Source organism: Ascaphus truei, chromosome 3, assembly GCF_040206685.1.
Source record: "Ascaphus truei isolate aAscTru1 chromosome 3, aAscTru1.hap1, whole genome shotgun sequence".
Classification (NCBI taxonomy): Eukaryota; Metazoa; Chordata; class Amphibia; order Anura; family Ascaphidae; genus Ascaphus; species Ascaphus truei.
The window spans coordinates 64,425,446-64,445,761 of NC_134485.1; the positions used below are offsets into that span (position 1 = coordinate 64,425,446).

General features: G+C 40.0%; 2 protein-coding genes across 4 annotated transcripts in view; one reads left to right on the forward strand and one right to left on the reverse strand.

Annotated features, from left to right (window-relative positions):
- Positions 1–14,710, forward strand: part of ZSWIM7 (zinc finger SWIM-type containing 7) — an 80,017-nt gene extending 65,307 nt beyond the window's left edge. The window contains exons 5-6 of one of the 2 annotated variants that reach the window (XM_075594175.1): positions 2,208–2,312; positions 13,795–14,710. In XM_075594175.1, the coding sequence (XP_075450290.1) occupies positions 2,208–2,312; positions 13,795–13,911 (222 nt within the window). In that variant the 3' untranslated portion in view covers positions 13,912–14,710. Of the gene's footprint in view, positions 1–2,207; positions 2,313–5,487; positions 5,794–13,794 lie in introns of those variants that run through there. The other variant, XM_075594176.1, reaches the window with a different exon arrangement.
- ADORA2B (adenosine A2b receptor) overlaps positions 7,196–20,316 on the reverse strand; it is an 81,394-nt gene continuing 68,273 nt past the window's right edge. For both annotated transcript variants that reach the window (XM_075594173.1, XM_075594174.1), the window contains one exon: positions 7,196–12,557. In XM_075594173.1, coding sequence (XP_075450288.1) covers positions 11,852–12,557 — 706 coding nt within the window. In that variant the 3' untranslated portion in view covers positions 7,196–11,851. The remainder of the gene's footprint in view (positions 12,558–20,316) is intronic.

The following is a 20,316-nucleotide window of genomic DNA, read 5'->3' on the forward strand; positions in this document are numbered from 1 at the left end:
TTGGGACAAGTTCTTTTAATAAAGTACCTTAGTTTAATCACAACCCCCACTGTCTGCGCTTCTTTTACTTTTTTCTTTTTGTTGTAACGGTCATTTTAGGGACGGGGGGTTCCCTATTATCAGAAGCTGCACTCACCACTGGGTTGTGATTATTTTACTTTGATTATTATATCTTCATCTATTTTCCACCTTCAATATTAGCAAACACTCACTTGCACCGGACTGGTTCATGTCACATGACCTTTTTAGTTTTTTTTTTTTTTTTTTTTTTTTTTTTTGCTTTTTATTTCTGTTCCATTGCCCATATTCAAACCTAAAACCCATTCGGCGCTTTTACACTTTTTTGTTTTTTCTTGCTGTTAGAGATTTACACAGTTGGGGCTTTAATTAGGCACATAACTTTCTATCATATCGCTCTACTTCGCAACGATTGCGGTGCTTGGATATAGTTCTCTATCATTGTATATTATCTGAATTGTTAGATATATTTTGTATGTGTGCTATATAGGCGAGTCCCATAGGAGTGATGACAAGTACTGTAGACGTATTCCTCTTGTATAAAAGTTTAATGTTTTTTTTGTCTGCGGTTTTTACCCTCTTACAGCGCTTTTAATAAATATATAATCAAGAGTGCAAAGACAGAATTCTGCTTCCTTTTTCTGATGGTTGTTCTACATTATATTCCATGCACCGCCTGAAAGAAAATACTTTGTAATTAATGTGATTTCAGGAGCCTGAGCTGGACTCCGTGTTTTGTTCTTTGCCATGGAATCCCCTTTACCTATTGCTAATTGAAAAGTAGTATCGTCCTACAAACTGTGCAGTTACAGCAATAACATAAGCAGTTTGGAGCTCATGACTGTGTTAATGGAAGCCTTCCATCAGTCAGATCTTGGTCACCAAGTATGTATTTAAGTGTAACCGGATCCCTTTCTTTCCACTGTCCACTTCAAATTGACAGGAGCAAGAGTGCTCTCCCAGCGTGGGAGCTGGCCTGAGTACTGAAAGCTCCCTACCTGACCTCCATGCACACACAGAAGTCTGAAACTCCGGAGTCGTAGCTGAAAGTAATAAGCATATGTTTTCTGCTCCCAGCAGGGTTATGAGAATAAATAACCAAGGCTTAGAGTACTATGTTTTTAATTCATCCACTCATGTATTATTCCTTGTCTGGACTCCTAGCATGCCTCTCACTGCCACATCAAAGTCAAAACTCAAATTAAATTGAAGCCCAACAATGCAATGATACCGAGCATCTCTTTACACAGCTACATTTTTAAAGCTCCTTCTCAGGGTAAATATAATTTAAATTTGCTTTAATCTACAATGACTCATACTGGTTTATGAAGGCTGCTTTTATAAAACGTGTCCGTGCCACCAGGCTGTTCCAAGACTGCCACAAGCGCTGGCGCATGCGTGATTATTGGGCGGTATGACATTTACCTTTCACCCGGCAGAGCTGGTAAAGCTTCCTCTTCCATTTAGGGCAGTAAGAAAGGAATTTAGGTGCGGTCAGGTTATCACTGTGTACCACTAACTTCTTGGCACCGATGGGATTAAAAAGGAAAAACAAAAACATAATTGATTTTTTGCATTATTAAAGAAACTTTTTTTGTTTTTTGTCAATCGTATCAGGGCACATTTAACCCCTTAAATGACAGGGGCCTGCTCTGAATTGTATTGAATTGAAAACACATCTATTTTTATTTATTTATTTCTCCTACCTTTCTGTATAGCGGCATAAGTAACAAGTGAAATGTGTGCATTATTACATGTCCCATTTCTATTCCTCTTACCTGGTACACACACACACAGATTAAGGTTCTTGAATTTCTTACCATAAACTGGGCAGCCGCTGCTTTTGTCCTCACTGCATGCAATCTTTAGAAACATGTTTGCACAGACCAATTTACTTGTGGCCATTGTTTTAGCAAATATTATCCAGGTATAGCCATATGCTACTGAGACTTGATTTTCTGCCAAGGGTCAGATTTAGAACTTGGCAAGCTTGAGGCAGTCAGATATTTCCTTCTTAAATCTCTTGGGGAAGGTAAGTGGAAGAGAAGAAGTTTGTTTTATACATTACATTTGCAACAGACAAACTATCTTCTTAACGAATTGCCTGTAATGCGACACAGAAGTGGCTGAAAGAGTTACGATATCAGCATAGTTAGATTTTCTTTGTTTTGTTTTCTGTCCTGCATTAGGTGACTGGAAGTTCTGGAAAGCTGTACACCTGTTATTCCTCCTGCCATTACTGTTCTTGCCCTGCATTTTCATTTTCTGTGTTAAGGAAAAACGAGAACATGTTGGTAAGTTGTTTGCACGTGACCGACAGGTGGCAAAATATCTGCTTTATTTATGCTAAAAAGATGTACACAAATGTCAGATGCAATTAGTGGGCTCAGAGATGGGCAAGGTTTCAATGCCTCAAGTGGGCAAGGTTTTTAGGGTATTTGTGATGTATATGTATAATGTTTAAATGTCAATATGGTTGCTTGCATACTACAGATGTTGCAAAAAAAAACACTGTCCTGTTACAAAGCAGATTATCAGCATTTCCGCATGATTCAATGGCAGTATTGGTGCAGAAGATTAGAATTTATCCACTAAAAGGTAACAACGAAGCCTGCTACATCTGTACCTCTTATGTGATAATAGATCTCCTATGGACTTAACTTATTAAATCGGCCCCCTCATTCTCTTCTTTTGTCTTATGTGTACATCGCAAGATAGATTTTAATCTTTTTTAATGAAGTTATTGTCAGAGCAGGACTGATTTTTAATTTAAAATAATTAGACATCCTATATGTAAGAAAAAGTCCATTTGCTTTGGTACCTTATCCGTACAGCGTGATGTTTGTGACCTTCCAGGCCTAGAGGTACCCTTACTGCTTTTGTTATATATGTACAGTACAGTATACCATCCATCACTGTCCCATCAGGCAAATAAAGGCTTTTCTGCTTACGGGAGGAAAGAAGTAGGCCAGACAGAAGGCTCCAACCAATATGAAATTCTTAATAAAAACAAAATCAATGTTGGTCATCAAAAATCACCTTATTTACAATAGCACTAACATAAAACCTCAAATTAGACACCCTACAAAATAAAATAGAAAAAAAATAAAAATCTGAGTTCATTGAGGCCAGCTGGCTACACTCATTGACTCGTGTTGTTATGGAGACTTCATGAACAACAGCTCCAGTAATGTCATAGTGTCGACCTGCAAACCTTTTCATTATCATAACAAACAGTCCAGCTGCAAAATGTCATTAGTCTGGAGCCTACAATAGATTAAAAAAAAAAAGTATGGTTTATAGATCCCAAGTGCAAGAATATATCTTGATTACCCATAAAATCGGACTGTCAGTTATGTGAAGGTTGTTTTTTCCCCCCTAACATTATTTAATGACAATAGAAATACTAGACATAATAAAATAACACCAGCTACTTCATACCATAAAAGTGCAAAGCACAAGAATCAAGGAACCAATTGTTATAGGGAAAATTCAAGCTTGGCCGATAAGAAACATGTTGTAATTGTCGTCTTGCCTAATGAGGTTCAATCATCTTTAAAGCTAAACATTTCGTTTTATGGGTTCTTTTAGAAAAGAAAAAAAAATGTAGGTCTTTCTTTCCGGGTGATGATGCTATAAGGCAACATGCATGTAAATATAATTCATTTCATTTATGGGCTGTTTCCATGCTTTATAGAGCCATGTTTAACCTGGCACCACTATGTCTATAGCACTTTCTCGTTATGACTAACTGCGATTTCCATATACATATAAAAAAGGGTATGTAATGGAAGACAAAACCCCTTCATAAATGTCAGTATACCACATGCACAAATCCACTTTAAAATATATTTATATTATAAAAGGAGCCTCACTTAAAATAAATGACACCAGATTTTAAACCATATTTACAAAAGCCCAATGCCAAAAGACACCTTATGGGCCATTCAAGCAAATGGGGTCTTATAGCATCACACAGCATAGTAATCCTCTACACTTGCTGCAGTCACTGGTTCATTTAGTCTTAGGCCGCGTGTCGCCCAAAAACAAATGCATTGCCGCCGCATGTGCTTATAGTAAGCACGACCGCGCGATGTCGCATCGCAAATTTTGGTAGCTGGCAATATTTGATTTTTCAAGGGCTGTCACCTCATGTGACAGCCCCTGAACCAATCAAATGCCAGTATGCCCGCGCCGCCGCAAAGCGAAATATAACTTTTGCTCACGGCGACATCACGCATCGCCCGTCGCGGGCACTATACGCGCGGCCTTAGGAAGGTCAGCACTTGAACTGCTGTTTTTATCACAAAAATTGTGTTGTATGATAGTGTGTACACGTTTTTGAAACAGTGTCTCTTTTTGGATTTTGTTGTTAATCCTTACCAGTACTGCCTGCATGGGATGCAATGCAAATGAAGCACAAGTTATACTGATTTTGGCTCACGACCTGTAGTTTGTAGAATTTAGTGTTCAAGTATCCGTATTAAAGCGTACGCTTATAAATGACTTCAAAGACCGAGTGGTGGGAGATGGAGTAAAAGTAGCACTCTGTTTTAGCCTCCAATCTCCCATTTGATAAGACTGAATAAATCACCTTTAGTGACATTTTGTGGCCAACATCCAACAAATGTCCTGCTAAGTACCAGCAAAGAGCTTTCAAATCGATGTATAACATGCCAAGGTAGCAATAAGGTTGTAAGAGATGGAGACACTTGTGAATTATAGTGATCAATGGATATTAATCCTATTCAAGGAATAAAAATCATATTATAATTCTGGTAGTTTCAGTCCATTCTTTTGAACGGCATATTACACATTCTTGGAGGGTGTTGTCTATATTACTTCCTCTGTTCTTAAATGTGTGCTGCAGCTTTCAAACATTTTGCCAACAAGATCAGAACTTGGCAGTAAAGTCGGAAATACAGGCTTTCCCCCAGGCGTGCCTGCGTTATGCTGTTCACCAAAAGCAACATTTCCCAATAAGAAACGGCTTACCTGTTTTTGTTTTTTCTTCTATATCATCTGCTAATTAGATTGTGTGACCTAATGAATCATCAGACATTCAGGGCATCGGAACATCTAATAACACGATAGTAGGAAATGCAGTAATTGTGACAGCTATTCTGCGGTTTGGCAATAGTTAAAGCATTCTGTGCTAATTTTATTATGCTCATTAGCAGTTTTTTCTAACCCTTCATCTCCAGAGGGGTCCTAATTGTAAGCACCCATTCACCTGCATAGGGTTAAATCCACCCAGTGTGCTATGGTAACGGTATTCCACTTGACATTTTGTACAGTAGAAGAGACGTTTCCTTCCGTCATCCAGAGGAGCTAGTGTTCATATTGATATCTTGTCTTAGAGCCTGAATCACGGCAACACTCGGCAGCCTGCATGGTTCCACATTGTGGTCATGATTTGATCTGCATTTTTCACTACTTCTCCTAACTGGTGGATGCTCTCAATTACAGTGTAAGCACATCCTTGCTGTCTACCTTAGCCAAGCCATGGGAGGTTTCCAGGAGCTTATAGTTTCTGACAAACAGATGAGTGACATACTACTAGCCAAAGAAGACTAGTGAATATAATGGCCTGGACTGGATGCAAGAAAATATTGGCAGCTGATCTCAATATCCCGGACGAGGTGCTAATTGTGTACAGATGGCACAATGGATACTTCAATACAGTTCTCTGATCTGTGCCCATTGTAAATATGTTGTTGTGGAAACATGTAATTTAAGAAAATAAAAGCATACAATTATTAAATATATTTTGATTTCTTATTTCTACTTCTCCTTCATGCACACAGCCAGCAATTAAAAAACAGTATGGGAAAAAAGGCAGCCAAACTTCCAAAAAGATCAAAAAAAAAAAATGTAGAAAACAAGAAACATTAAAAGGTTAAAAAACAAAACAAACAAAACGTAACAGCCCTGATTGCTTCTGCACTTCATGCAAGGGGTGTGTATCATTGCATCAATTTAAACCATTATTTTGTGGGGTTGTGTAGAGAAAGGAACAAAAAGCATAGAAATATTCAGTTATACACTGAAGTTAGACGGTTGTTCATAATGGCGAAAGGGACAGGATCCCACAGACACTCCCTCTGAAGTCACCATCACAGTTTAATGAATGACGTAGTCTACACACTGAGTAAAGGACAAACATTTGTCGTACGTTATATATCTGCAAACTGATTCAATATGTTAAAACGAGCAGTCCTGTTTCTCCAGTTACTCTCCATAGGTACCAATGTTGCCTGAGGTCCAGCAAAATGTAGATTAAAATCAGTATCACTTTTAACACCCTCATTGCTAAAAGCAGGAAGGGCTTAAATCAGCAACTCCCCCAACCTCACACAGTAGCTGCTTAATACATATAGTTACTGGGCTTACAGTACAGAAACCTGGGCCTGAGCTCCCAGTAGCGTGGTGTAGTGAGGCTGAACCTATTGTGTCCAGGAGACACGTTTTTGCTCTGTGGATACAACTGTGAATATCTCTGGGTGTCAATTCAGGAATCCAGTTCAGATGGTTTAATTATTATTATTATTTTTTAAAGCACAAATTGCTGCTCTAAGTCAGAATCTAGGGGTATAGGGTGGAATGGGTGCATTAAAGTCAGTGGAAATTCCAAAATGTCTATTTTTAGTAATAAACTGGACTGGTGGACGGACTGAAAAGCAGAGTGGGTTAACTAAGAGATGTGATATGTGAGTCACCTCTGAGACACATAAGTCTCCTGAAGGGGACCAACTATTATACCCTAAGGCACTCTAGTGACCCCTCATTGGAGACAAAACAGTGCTACTGTATAACTGGTACTCATCTATAATAATCACACATAATATATATTAAACTCTTACCCACTCCATCTGTTAGTGAGATTCCGACATAGTTCATCCAGGGGGCGTGCAAAGCTGTAGATTGTAGTCCAGTAAGAAGAAAAAGAGCAAAACAGTGCACTTGATAAAGGACCCCCATGGTCCGAAACGCGTAGGAGGTACTGTCTCACCCCCTGGGGGGTATTTCTTTGTGAAGTGTTGCTGAATAAATAGATTTTTTATATTTACACCACCTGGCTCCCTGGCAGTGCACTGTTTTGCTCTTTTTCTTCTAAGTCAGAAACTAAGCTGAGCCACATGAGAGAATTGTGAAAAACAATAACACTACTCAAGAGCGGTTTTAAAAAATGTAAAATCTGTATTTTTTTTATACAAGTGTCAATAAACATTACAGCAACAAGTCAGCTGTTACAGGTACATGACTAGACGACAATGATTACAGGACACATTATGTGGGAGAGGGCGTTTCCAAGCATTGCTGCTGAAATCACCATTTTGAAAAGCCAACTTTGTTCATTTGAATGTCTAATTTTTAATATGTCCAGCCGACATTGTTCTGTTATGCAGAAAACCACAGAAATCATGAGAGACATGAATAGTATTAAATTACTTGGCTTAAGGGAGTCACGGCAGGGAATCTAAATTTAGCCTATTTAGACAAATGGATTTGTAATCGCAACTAATTAAGCAGTCGTGATAAGGGACATGGAATTATTTATAAACCATACAGAGAAAATGGTTGGTTTAAAGCTGGAAAGGACTGTACTGCAGTGCATGGTATGTGTTTTTATTATACATATCAGCCTTCTAAACCAAGTTTCATTTTGAAGGGAAGAGATTAGTTGGTGTTTGCGTGCTCTGTGACCGCATAGGAAGGAAGCCACCCACCATAATACTGTAGTATCTTAAAAACACACGGCTTTTGTTCAAACTTACTTTTTTTGGTAAAGTGTCTTACGCCAGTAAGTAACATGAAAGAAGTTGCGGGAGATGCTTTAAAAGAATCACTAGAAGTAGGAGTTGTGCTTTAAAACTGGAGGGTGCTTTTTACTAAAGGCGTAATGGATACTTGAATGTTGTTACTTGCAGGGACCATTGGCATGCCAGCTGGCCAAAGTGATCCTTTTCTGAGTATGTCTGTTTTTATGCGTAGACTGGTTCTATTTGTATCTATAGTGGACACAGTATAAAAAGGTACAAAGAATCTTTGCAGTAGCTTGGCTGTACCTCTTCTCTTTTTGTAAGGACCAAAAAGTCTTTACTAAACAGCACTATATGTGCTCCTTTTGTACTGAAGAGTTGAGGCATTTCAAATGTAACCGTTCCAAATTACATTCACACTACGCCTTAAAGCTCCAGTGCAATTTGGCAGCATATATTGGCTGTGTAATAAAGTGAAAGCACTCCATCTGTACCATTTTCACAGGTTGCACTATACATTAGGACTTCCAATAAACTCTGCAGCAGGTGGCAAAATTACGATGATTAAAATAAAAAAAGTGTAATTATAAAATAGATCGCTTTAAAAAAAAAAAAAAAAAGTGTAAATCACAGGGCTTTCATTTAAAGAGGACTTTCTACAAAACAAAATAATTTTCCTCCATTTAAGGTTCTAATCATAAAAGGAAAAGCAATGGTAATTTGTACAAAACACATTTTAGGTCACCTGAGAAGTACAGATATAGACCATGTTATTGCACCTGCTACCATGCTGTAAGTAAGGCACTAAATTGCGCGTTTTGGAACGCAATTTTGCAGCTCAAGTTGCTTGCACAGTAATGCGTTAACTCGTAGAAACACGCCAATGAGCCACAAAGGGTCCAATAACTGGCTACATCTGTAGTGGAAGCCTGACTTTTGTTTGAACCAATTTTGGAAGTACCAATGGAATACAGTCCTGTAATGGGTAATAACTCTCATTTTCTGCAAAAAAAAACTGAACAAATGTTGGCGCTTCCAATGCTTTGTGACTCACTTTTGAAACACCCTTTCCTTTCTATTTGTGGACAAGAAAGAAGTGTAATGGAGGCCCGTTACAAGGCAATTGTATTGATTTGTTCTTGGTCCCCTAAGCTTTACGTACTTAGAATAAAGACACGTCAATAAATAAGGCAAATAATGTTCCTATAATTAAAATTAGCATTTCTGCATTAGCCGTGTGTTGTACACACGATACACATCATCAGATGTTTGGTGTAATTCTTTTTCTCCTATTACTATACATCTACATTGTTAGTGCTTGAGTTTGTACATAGAAGCATAATAACAATTCTGTGCTATCAGCAACATTTTCACGTTATTCATCCTAAGACATTACTGTACTTGGAAACACAATGAAGGTTCATCCTACTTCGATCAGTTTGTCTTGATCTGAGGCATAGTATTTCATTTTAAACAATATCCCATGTGCACAAACAAAAAAACACATTTATTTCCAATGCGTAAAATATAAATATTTCCATGTCCTGAATAGTTTGTGAAAAATAAAATCCATAAATCCACTGGGATCGCTTGGGGGTGATCAATTCTTCTTCACTTTATATGAATTTATTTGGCCACGCAATCGTGTTGATGTGGAGTAATTTTGCAGCCTGGGTACACGGTTTCATCCCCATGCTTAAGTAGCAAGCACCCATATATACATATATAACACTGTTTTGTTTGTACTGGTCCTTTCCCGGAAGAAGTCACATTACAGATGGTAGAACCTCTGATTAAAGGGATGTTTTATATTTAACTGCTCACAATACAGGAACAAAATCACGCATCTGTCGTAGCTGCCTAACTATGAAGCAATTTTGTTTTCTGTTATATTTTATTTAAAAAACAAACTCATTTTCAAAAACTGGCACTTTACATCAAGAAGAAACACGTGCATTTCCTAGGAATGTACAGGACTGAAACCAACAAATCCTTTACAAGATTGTACAATTCTGCATTTCTTTTTCATTCAAGTGCAAAACAGTACATTATTAAAAATCACAGTATTCAAATAAAAGTTATTCTATCAAAAAGGTTATCAAAAGTTTTGAAATGCCTTGGGTGGGATGCGACTGCACTGCATTAAGCTCCCTCACTGTTCACATTCACAAACTTTCCTCTATAAACAGGCTACTATTTCACACGTTAATCTGTGAGGAGCAAAGTCAGAGCTTGCTTAACCACCAGGAGACCTCTGACTTTCCCCCAAATGTATGTTTCTAGTATCTGCATTAACTACTGTGCAACGTGTCCAAGTATATGATTAAACTGGTCCTTTCATATAGTAATCTGGCTCTCCTACAGTAGTACTACTATATAGTTATGCTTGGAGTATGGCATAGCTGTTTTCATACAGTATATTCTTACAGATAGCCGTGTGGAAAACAGATTTGTCGCCCTTCGCCACAATAGTGAGCCTTAGATTGTCTAATACAATGGACATGCTTGTGGAGAACAACCTGAGCACTGGGCTCATTTGCTGAAAAGTTGTAAACCAGGTGATGGTTTCAAGTTTCTACGGTAATTTTTTTTCCTTCTGCAACCCTAAAAATAGTACAAGTGTATAAATATTTTGTTTACAACAACAGCTACTTAAGGGATGTGGGATGTTTTAGTATTTTGTGCTCTATTTTTCCGGAGTTCATTCAACCATAGGTTTTTCTTGTGGTTGCAATCAGCCTCCAGGAATACAATACACTCTGTGTTCTCTGATTGAACCTTGCCAAAGAGCAAAGCAATATAAAGTCTGAATTATTCAGAGTGATTCTGAGGTCCAGTTAGTAAAGAGAAATATAATGTGTACTAAGAATTAGATTGTTTTATGGCACAACTTGTCCCAGGGCCTGGACTGTTCATTTTTGTAATGTATGGATTTGATCAGAGGGTTTTATAGTGTCTAAATGTACAAGTAGAAGAATAATGATACCACATATTATTACAGCTAGAATTGTTTCAACAACCTAAGTTCATTGCCTGTGCTAGAGCAGCCAGATTAAAGTTTCTCCAATATCTTTAAAAATCTATACGTTTGATGCATCTATATATTGCAAAAAAAAATTAAAAATAAAACAGTGCATTTTCATCCTAAAACAAAATTGTGGAAACAACGCTTCATACACTAATATGGGTAATAACTAGCGGTGATCACTTTTTTTATTTTGCTTAAATAGATGCATCATCTTTCCAGAACTGCAGACATAAGAAAAATGTCCACACCCAATATCAAAATAAGATGGTGTGCAAAGTAAAACAATAAAATCGGTGGAATTTAAGGTTTAGGACATAATTACACTACACAACCAGTGCAGAGGCTCCTTAGTCTTTGCAGCGTTGGCATTCTACTCCTGCTGCTTATGACCATATACTTTGTTCCTTTTGTGGAGCGCGTTTCTACATGCAATACAGCAAGAACAGTTTGAAACAAATTACTCAACTGTGGCAGGACAAAGAGAGCAGCTCCCATGTTAAACCGGTAAATATAGCTCATAACATTGCCTTGCATGCTGGTTTTTGCGTGTATGGATAATTTGTGTTTAATATATATATTTTGTTTTAAATGCATGAGGAACATTTACTATGCATGTCAAGTTGAAGTGTCCAAGATAAATTAGATAGGATATATTCAACATTTATTTACTCAATAGATATATTAGACCTCTTTATGTATGCATCTCCGCTAATCCTAAATCTGGATATAGCGATTTTCCTTGATAGCCTAGAGTCAAACCAGCACACAAGGAGGAGTTACCAATAGTCTTAAACCTACCTAAATCATTGACCACGCAGATAAATTATTACAGTCACTACAGTCACTAGACCCAGGGTTGCAAGAGCGTCAGCAATACCTTACATCAGAACTACTGGTGAGGCAATGTCTCAAAACAAAGTGCAGCAGCAAAGTGGTCCATTGGTCACAGCAAGAAATGTGTCCATTCACCCCAAATATGCACGTGATTCATCTTCACTGTGAGCCATACCTAATGGGATGAATGAAGTAGTTTGTATGAATATCACATGAATGCGTTGCCAGCACTTACGCTGCTGATTTGCAAGTGTCTGTTATGAATGGTGCTATGACTGGTGCTGCCATTGGGACACTTGGAGAAATTTTCCTTCTTGCAGATAAGGTACTTTGAGATAATCTTACGGAAAGTGTAGCGGAAGTCCCTAATTTTATAAGCATATATGATGGGGTTCACCACTGAGTTGGCGTGCGACAAGATGATAGCCATGTACATTACCCACTCTGGCTTGTTCTCTGAAAAAGTGGGTTCAAACAGTGTGATGCAGTTCAAAATGTGGACGGGCAGCCAGCAGAAAGCAAAAAGACCCACAATGATGGCCAAAGACTTGGCAGCGTTCACCTCCTTTTGGAGAGTGGTCCTCGAGTTGTCTGAACTGACACACTTCAACTCAATTTGTCTTAACTGCATGCGGGCAACCATGAAGATTTTGATGTATATTACCAGCATGATAAAGAGAGGGAGCAGAACGCATCCAAAAAAATTGAAGTAAACCATGTAGCTCATGGTGACCACCTTTTCAAACAAACATGGAACCGTGCAGCTCTTATTGGAAGCTCCTGTTGTACTTGTAGAGCACTCTTGGTCCCTGCGGTTCCAACCCATAAGCGGTGTTAAGCCGATAACAAAGGACAGGATCCAGAAGACAGCGATAAAGGCCCTTGCTCGCTTCCCAGTCACCAGACTTTTGTACCTAGAAATAGAACATGTGAGTATATAATTAGAGGAAGGACAAATGACTGAGCTTTTCATAACTGATGTCTTTCCACAAACAGAAACCCTGCTCTCCATAGAATTCACTACTACATGAACTCTTTCATCTGATCTTTAAGAAAATTGGGTGACCAAAATTAACCTGGTAAACCAAAAGCCCAAACTTTCTTATGTGATTCCTACAGTATGAACCTTAATTGAATCATCTGTTGATGCAGAAAAATGTGAAATCATATATTTTTTAATAAATCAGTTCTGTAATATTAGATGTCATTTTTTATTCAACTCAATGCCATTTGTAATGAGTTTTGAGTTCTATAGCAGGCTTTAGCACACCTCCCAAGCAGTGCAAAATCTTTGCAACACTTTCCTGTTTGCTGTGAATATTGTCAACAAATGATCACAGTTTGATCTGTAAATAGACTATTGTCACAATGTTATTATCTTACTAATATTCGGATACATTGTGTGCTGATTCATTAGTGTAACTCAGCAGCTACAATCAGGACTTTGCCAGATTTAGAACAGGAGCACCAAAACGATTGCCAGTTTAGGTAAGAATGTAAAATTATAAATTGCCACATGACTGACACACACACACACACACACACACACACACACACACACACACACACACACACACACACACACACACACACACACACACACACACACGGAGGGGGGTGTGTGCACAGAAGGTAGCTTATAGTGCCGGCGACGGTCACTGGAAAATCTAATAGTGATGATTTCCAGCGATCGCGACCAATCGGTCATCGCGTCACGCTTACTATAAGCGCACGCAATGGTGGCAATGCATTTGTTTTGTCGCGTCGCTGGTACTATAAGCGCAGCCTTAACCTATATCTGGACGGACTTATCCCGCAATTTCATCAGTTTATTTATCCAGTATGTTAGCAGTACAAGTGTGAACTTAGTTTGTGGACACATTGCACTTAAGGTGTTCATAATTAAAGTGAATATTTTTAAGTGTGCCTGAAGTTAGGAGAATGGGGGGGGGGGGTTGGGTGAAAGAGGAAAGGGAGGAAGTGTGGGGAGGGGGGGGGGAGAGCAAAAAAGGGAGGAGTCCTGGGGACTCCCCAAAGTAACTCACTGGGTGTGGGGGAGGAGGCGGGTGAATTGGAAAGGACAGCAGTAAGGAAGAAACACAGGGTACTTGGAAACGACTGCCTAAAAATCCTCTCCATTTCCACCTACAGACATCCTTTCAAACATCCTTCCAGTCTGAGCCGCTTGGCTCGAGCTACATCATGCATCTGCAGGACTCTGGAGAGCAGGAAGGAAGGAGACGTGTGGCGTCCATGCACCGGGCATAGACCAATTCCGCAATATACACAGATTTAACATATCGTCAGTGTCACGTACGGCACACCTGTGAGAACGGGATCTGCATGCAGGACAAGGGTTAATACACAGCTCGCAAGCTGGACCACTTTTCACTTTTGCAAAGATCCCTCAAATGAACAATATCTCTTCTCAATCTGTCCCAATATACCATCTGTCACAAACAGCACACTAGCGAGCACGTGACTTAGATATGCAACCAGGGTTAATACACACGGCTACTCTAGCCAACTCACCTTTCTCCTGCGCAATGTACTTGGAATGGAGTTAATATTGGTTACTCAATTGCAATCATATCTATACGGTTCCACCACCCAAGAATTATGCAAAAAGATGTAAATTAATACATCTGCCAGGGTCTCAGGTCCCCGTTTATATTTTTTTTCTATGCTCTTAACACACAAAAATCTGTTGTAGCGAGACGTGTCTGAAAATGTAAAGACACCCTCCAGAACATGCAACGCTTCATTCAGAGCCCCCAAAGCATTACTTAAAGAATTGATTAATATATATAAAAATACAGTGCTTCAGATGACAGAAAAAGATAATTAAAAGAATGTAAATGCAAAACGGTTTCTTAAAATAACTGGGGAAACTTATGGTAACATATTGTTTAAGGATTTCTGTTTTTATCCAGAGAGGTCACAGTCGTAGAAATATGAGAATTCACGTGTTTGGTCCAAAACACAGCTCTTTTGAATTCGGATTTCATAACTCTAAGTCCTATATACACCATTCTTTTCCTATTGAAACCCACCTCTGTCATAAATCAGCTGCTACACTGGCGACACACTTTATTCGAGCTCGGCTAGTCCCACGAATTCGGGTATACCCGGGTGTATTGAGGTTTGTGACTGTTTTCTGCCCGAGTGCATTGAGTTATTTTCCGGCAGGGATTGAAGCATTTTATTCCCGTTGGCTGCAATACTGCACAGTATATATATATATACTGCATTACAATTCATGAATTTATGCCATCTGGTAGACACGCGAAGCATTGCAGCCTATTAAATCCAAATCATTATCATTTAACAGATCAGCCGCCCATCAGCCAGGCATGAACCCAGGCTGGGAAGGCAAACGCAACGGGGCTTGTCAGAGGTGAGGAGAGGCGCATTCCAGGTATCTGCCAGGTACATACTGGGTATTTGCTCGAATAAAGTGTGTCAGTGCAGTAGGTTGACGGTTTTTCGACTTGCATAAAACCCCGCTCTAAAAAGGCCATGTAGCGTGTGGTACGGGGTCATTGGTCTTTTTGCCACGAATATGTATCTTCGTACACACACTAGATGACGTCACATGATACTCATTTTTAATAAAGTCACTCTGGTTAAATAAGCCACGCCCCCGAAACCTTGCAAAAACCCTGCAGAGAATGCCTTTGAAAGTAGCGCTAAAAAGGATCCTGTTTATAAAGTGGTCAAGAGAGCATTATTAGAATTCCATCTCTAGAAAAACAACTGCCCTTCTCCCGAAGCCATCAGCTCCATAAAACACATCTTGTTCTTTGTGGCCATAAATAACCCACCAATTAAGTCCAATTTGAAGCTCTGGACAGACCCAGGAAGAGTATTGACCTGTCCTAAACCCAATATATATATTTTTTAAATCAAACTAGCTACATTAACCTCTGAAGCACCAGATTGATTAAAATATTTAATATCTCATGACAGTCAGTTTGTGATCTCTGTATTACCAAGATACCGGTTTATTGTCCAATTCAGACCTGAATTCTCTGCTGGCTTCCTAGTAATTTGTGAAAATACAAAAATGATCTCTTTTAAAGCTCTACACCTCCATATATATCCCAAGTCTGACCTCTCGTTAAACCCCTACTCTTATGCTCAACCCTTTTACCTCTGTTTTCATTTAGATGGGAAAGGGCTGCAAAGAACAATTCCTGCGCTCCTACCAATTGGGCCACAATATACTAGTGACATTTTTACATTTAGAACCCATGTCTGTGTAATAAAGGAATCATTTGGTTGAACCTTTCCCCTAAACCTTTTTCACGTCTCTCTCTACCTATAGCACGCTTTTCCACTCCATATTAGTGAAGCACCTTCACTTTCCATATTCAAACTTTCTATAATTATAATAATAATGGTTTGTATAACCCTTCTAGTTTTACAGAGACAGTCGCCATGGAGCTTACAATCTATGCTTTTGGTGCCTGGGCACAGGGAGATAAAGTGACTTGCCCAAGGTCACAAGGAGCCGACATCAGGAATTGAACCAGGTTCCTAAAACTCAGTGTCAGACTGTGTCTTTTACTCACTGAGCCACTCCTATGCCTTTACAATGAACTCAAGATCATTTGACCTCCCATAACTGCACGTCTAATAATGCACGTTTTACTCCTATATCTGTAAGTCTTCCAACATACCACGGAGATTGTAAGCTCTTTAGGGCAGGGTCTCCTTTTGCCTTATTTTGTCATTTACCCATTACACCTTTTCCCCCATTGTTTACAAAATGACAATACAAGGTAAATAAATTGCAATGCGCTGTGTACAGTGTTTTCGCGATATAAATAAAAAAAAGTTATACAAACATCTACAGCGCAGAGATTTAAATGGCACAAACCGATTGCGAGTGGAGCCATCTATTTCCCAAAACAGGAAACAAAATCAGCCAGGTAGAGTGTGTGCAAGGGGAATCTATATTACCAGCAGACAGCATGAATAACAAATACATCTTCTCTTTGGGACCTGGACAGATGCCAAAAGCATAGCTAGAGATGGATGCGCACACACACACACACACACACACACGACAGCCATTATTGAACCAGATGCGGAGCTCACACAATATTGCTTCTCTTTTACTTGTAGGCTGTTCCCTAACATGTATTAACAATTACATTTAGTGATGTTAAATACTGTCAACCCTTTCAGTGAATGGTGAATTACTGGCCTCTCTGGCACTTAAGTGGTTATTTTCTGATATATTTACAAAAGTGCATTGTGCTTTTTCATAAACTTATATATTTTTTTTAATCTTGTATTGGTGCTGTACACAAAAATAAACCATGTGCACAGACATAACTCAGAAGTTCAATCTTGGCGATTGGTTAAATGACACTGGGAATAATATTCTCAAACAAATAAGTCAGTGTTACTCTGCAGACCTGGTAGCCTAAAATCTAGAAAGGGTTTCGTTTACTATGAGTGTGTGCTGAGCAGATAGGCAAAGGGATTTCCCTTTCATCTTCCAGTATTTGGTTCCCCAATACAGGGGTGTTGGGATATCCTTAAAACCTGACCTATTGGGGGTCTTGAGGGCTGGAGTTGAGAATGACTGCTCGAAGACAGAGGAGGCTCATTCTAACCCAGAAGATTGCACTACAAATACCTTACAGAGATCTCCTTCCCTTTTCTTTTCTGGGTCCTCCAGTCAGCGTTCTTATGTGATGATGCAGAAGTAGCAAAGCAATAAATAGGAAGAACTGCAAGAGTGTGGGTGGTGGGCTATTGGGGGCTGACTTCTTTGGTATGACCAACAGGAATTCATAAAGTATGCTTTGCCTTTGATGTGCTGTGTAATAGAATAGCACACAGATTACCACAAAGCTTTATAGGAGTAACGTCAAGGATTCTATATTTGTCGCACTGATGATTTCTCCAGCAGAGAAGAGGGGAGGGTTACAGTTTGGGAATGGCTTTTGGGGTATGTGTCATTGAGCTGCATTCTACCAACCAGAGAAATTAAGATTTAATTGGCTTTTGAGGTATGTTTGTGAACTGATTCCTATCAATTGAGAGAGAAATTATAATCTAATTAACTATTTTGTAAGTCTGAGTTGATTAGACAAACCCCTCCCTTAAGTGTTAGTCAAATGCATGTGAATAGGATACTTAAGTCACTGTAGCATGGCTGTTTAGCCATAAGGCTGTGTAACATCATAACTGTCATATGTAGAAGCACATGCACACCGCTGGTAGGTGCTGGAGGGGGGTACTTATCTGCCGGTGCGCTGTATCCAGGGAGGTCCAGACATCTCAGAAGTACTCGAGCAAAGGAATGGAAGCAGGCACAAGGTCCAACCTTTGGTGGCACAATAAACTGCACCTTTAGAAAGACCGTGTGCCTGCTTCCATTCCTTTGCTAACATCATAACTGTACATCAAAAGTGTCTACAAGAGTTAATTTTGGAGTTGAAATTGGAGGTAGATCTGGACTCTGCATTACAACGTTGCCACTGTGAGACATTAAAGCTGCAGTTCAGTCTATATCCTGCATGTGTGTTTTTTTTTAATAAATCAGTTCTGTAGTAAGAAATAATACTTTTAGCATTTTCTGTTTTTAAAAAAACAACTTTGAAAGACCAATTTTCTTGTATTCTATTTTAACAAGCATTTGCTAAGGCACTGCCCCTTCATGGCCTGTCACAAACCCAGGCACACCCCTTTGTCAGCACTGCCCTCCCTCTCTCTAAACGTGCACTAGCATCTGGTCACATGATCTTCCTCATACAGTAGTACATTCAAGGAAGCAGGAGAAAAGGGATCAGCCATGCATAGCAGCTCGGATAGGCGATTTCAAACTTATTACAGTGTTTATTCCATTCATTGCACGTGTATATAATGTAAAATTGTAATAATTCCATTTATAGCAAACGTGTATATGTGAATATTATTTAGATGTATATGTATGTTACTGAAATGTGGAGTGAGTGTGTAGGTAAATAAATACACTTCCACTGTATGTATGTATGTATGTATGTATGTATGTATGTATGTATGTATATATATATATATATATATGTATATATATATATATATATATATATAATATATATTATATATGTATGTATATGTGAAGTTATGTGAGTAAAAAAGTGACAAAAACCCTCCATAGCAAGGCAAATAGCAAATGGAAATATTACTGTATGCTCATTTGTATGTATATATATATTTATATACACACACACACTTCAAATACGGATAGTGATTCACGTAAATGATATATATATTCACTTTCTGGGAGTATAAGAGTGACTGTCCTGTTGTTCCTTTTTTTGTATCCATCATTGAATGGTATGCACCCTCTCTTTACGTTTATTTTATACTAGCTGAGAAACCCGGCGTTGCCCGGGATGTAATGTTCCCGCTCCTCTCTCTCTCCTCACCCCTCCCCCTCTCTCTGTTTGTCCCCCATTCACATCAATCCAGTTCCCCCCCTCCCTCCTTTACAGCTTCATGCAGTGTGTGTGCGTCAGTCAGTGTGTGTGCGCGCGCGTCAGTGAGTCTGACGCAGAAACACAAACACACACACAGACTGACTGACGCACACACACACAGTCAGTGTGTGCGTGTGTGTGTGCCTCAGTCAGTCAGTGTGTGCGGCAGTCAGTCAGTCATTCAGTCAGTGTGTGGGTGTGGGGGTGTGCGCGCGCGCGCGTCAGTAAGTGTGTGTGTGTCAGTCAGTGTGTGTGTGTGTGTGTCAGTCAGTGTGTCAGTCAGTGTGTGTGTGTGTGTGTGTGTGTGTGTGTCAGTGTGTGTGTGTGTCAGTGTATGTGTGTGTGTGTGTGTGTGTACCATTCATTGTGTGTGCGCGCGCGCGTCAGTCTGTGTGTGTGTGTGCGTGGGTGTGCGCGTGTGTGTGTGTGTCAGTCAGTGTGTGTGTGTGTGTGTCAGTGTGTGTGTGTGTGTGTTTGTTTGTGTCAGTGTGTGTGTGTGTGTGTGTGTGTGTGTGCAGCAGTCAGTGTGTGTGTGTGCAGCAGTCAGTGGGTGTGTGTGCAGCAGTCAGTGTGTGTGTGTGTGTGTGTGTGTGTGTGTGTGTGTGTGTGTGTGTGTGTGCGCGCGTCAGTCTGTGTATGTGTGCGTGTGGCTGTGAGGGGTTGTGTGCATGCGGCTGTGAGGGGTTGTGTGCGTGCGTCAGTATGTATGTGTGTGTCAGTCAGTGCGTCAATCAGTCAGTGTGTGTGTGTGTGTGCGTGTGCGTGCGTCAGTCAGTCAGTGTGTGCGTGCGTCAGTGTGTGTACGTGTGGCTGTCAGGGTGTGTGTGCGTGCGTCAGTCAGGGTGTGTGCGTGCGCCAGTCAGGGTTTGTGTGCGTGCGCCAGTCAGGGTCTGTGCGTGCGTCACTCAGGGTGTGTGCGTGCGTCAGTCAGGGTGTGTGCGTGCGTCAGTCAGGGTGTGTGCGTGCGTCAGTCAGGGTGTGTGCGTGCGTCAGTCAGGGTGTGTGCGTGCGTCAGTCAGGGTGTGTGAGTGCGTCAGTCAGGGTGTGTGCGTGCGTCAGTCAAAGGGCAGGCGTGGGGGGGGGTGAAGGGCAGGGGTAGGGGGGGTGAAGGGCAGGGGTAGGGGGGGTGAAGGGCAGGGGTAGGGGTGGGTGAAGGGTAGGGGTGGGTGAAGGTCAGGGTTAGGGGGGGTGAAGA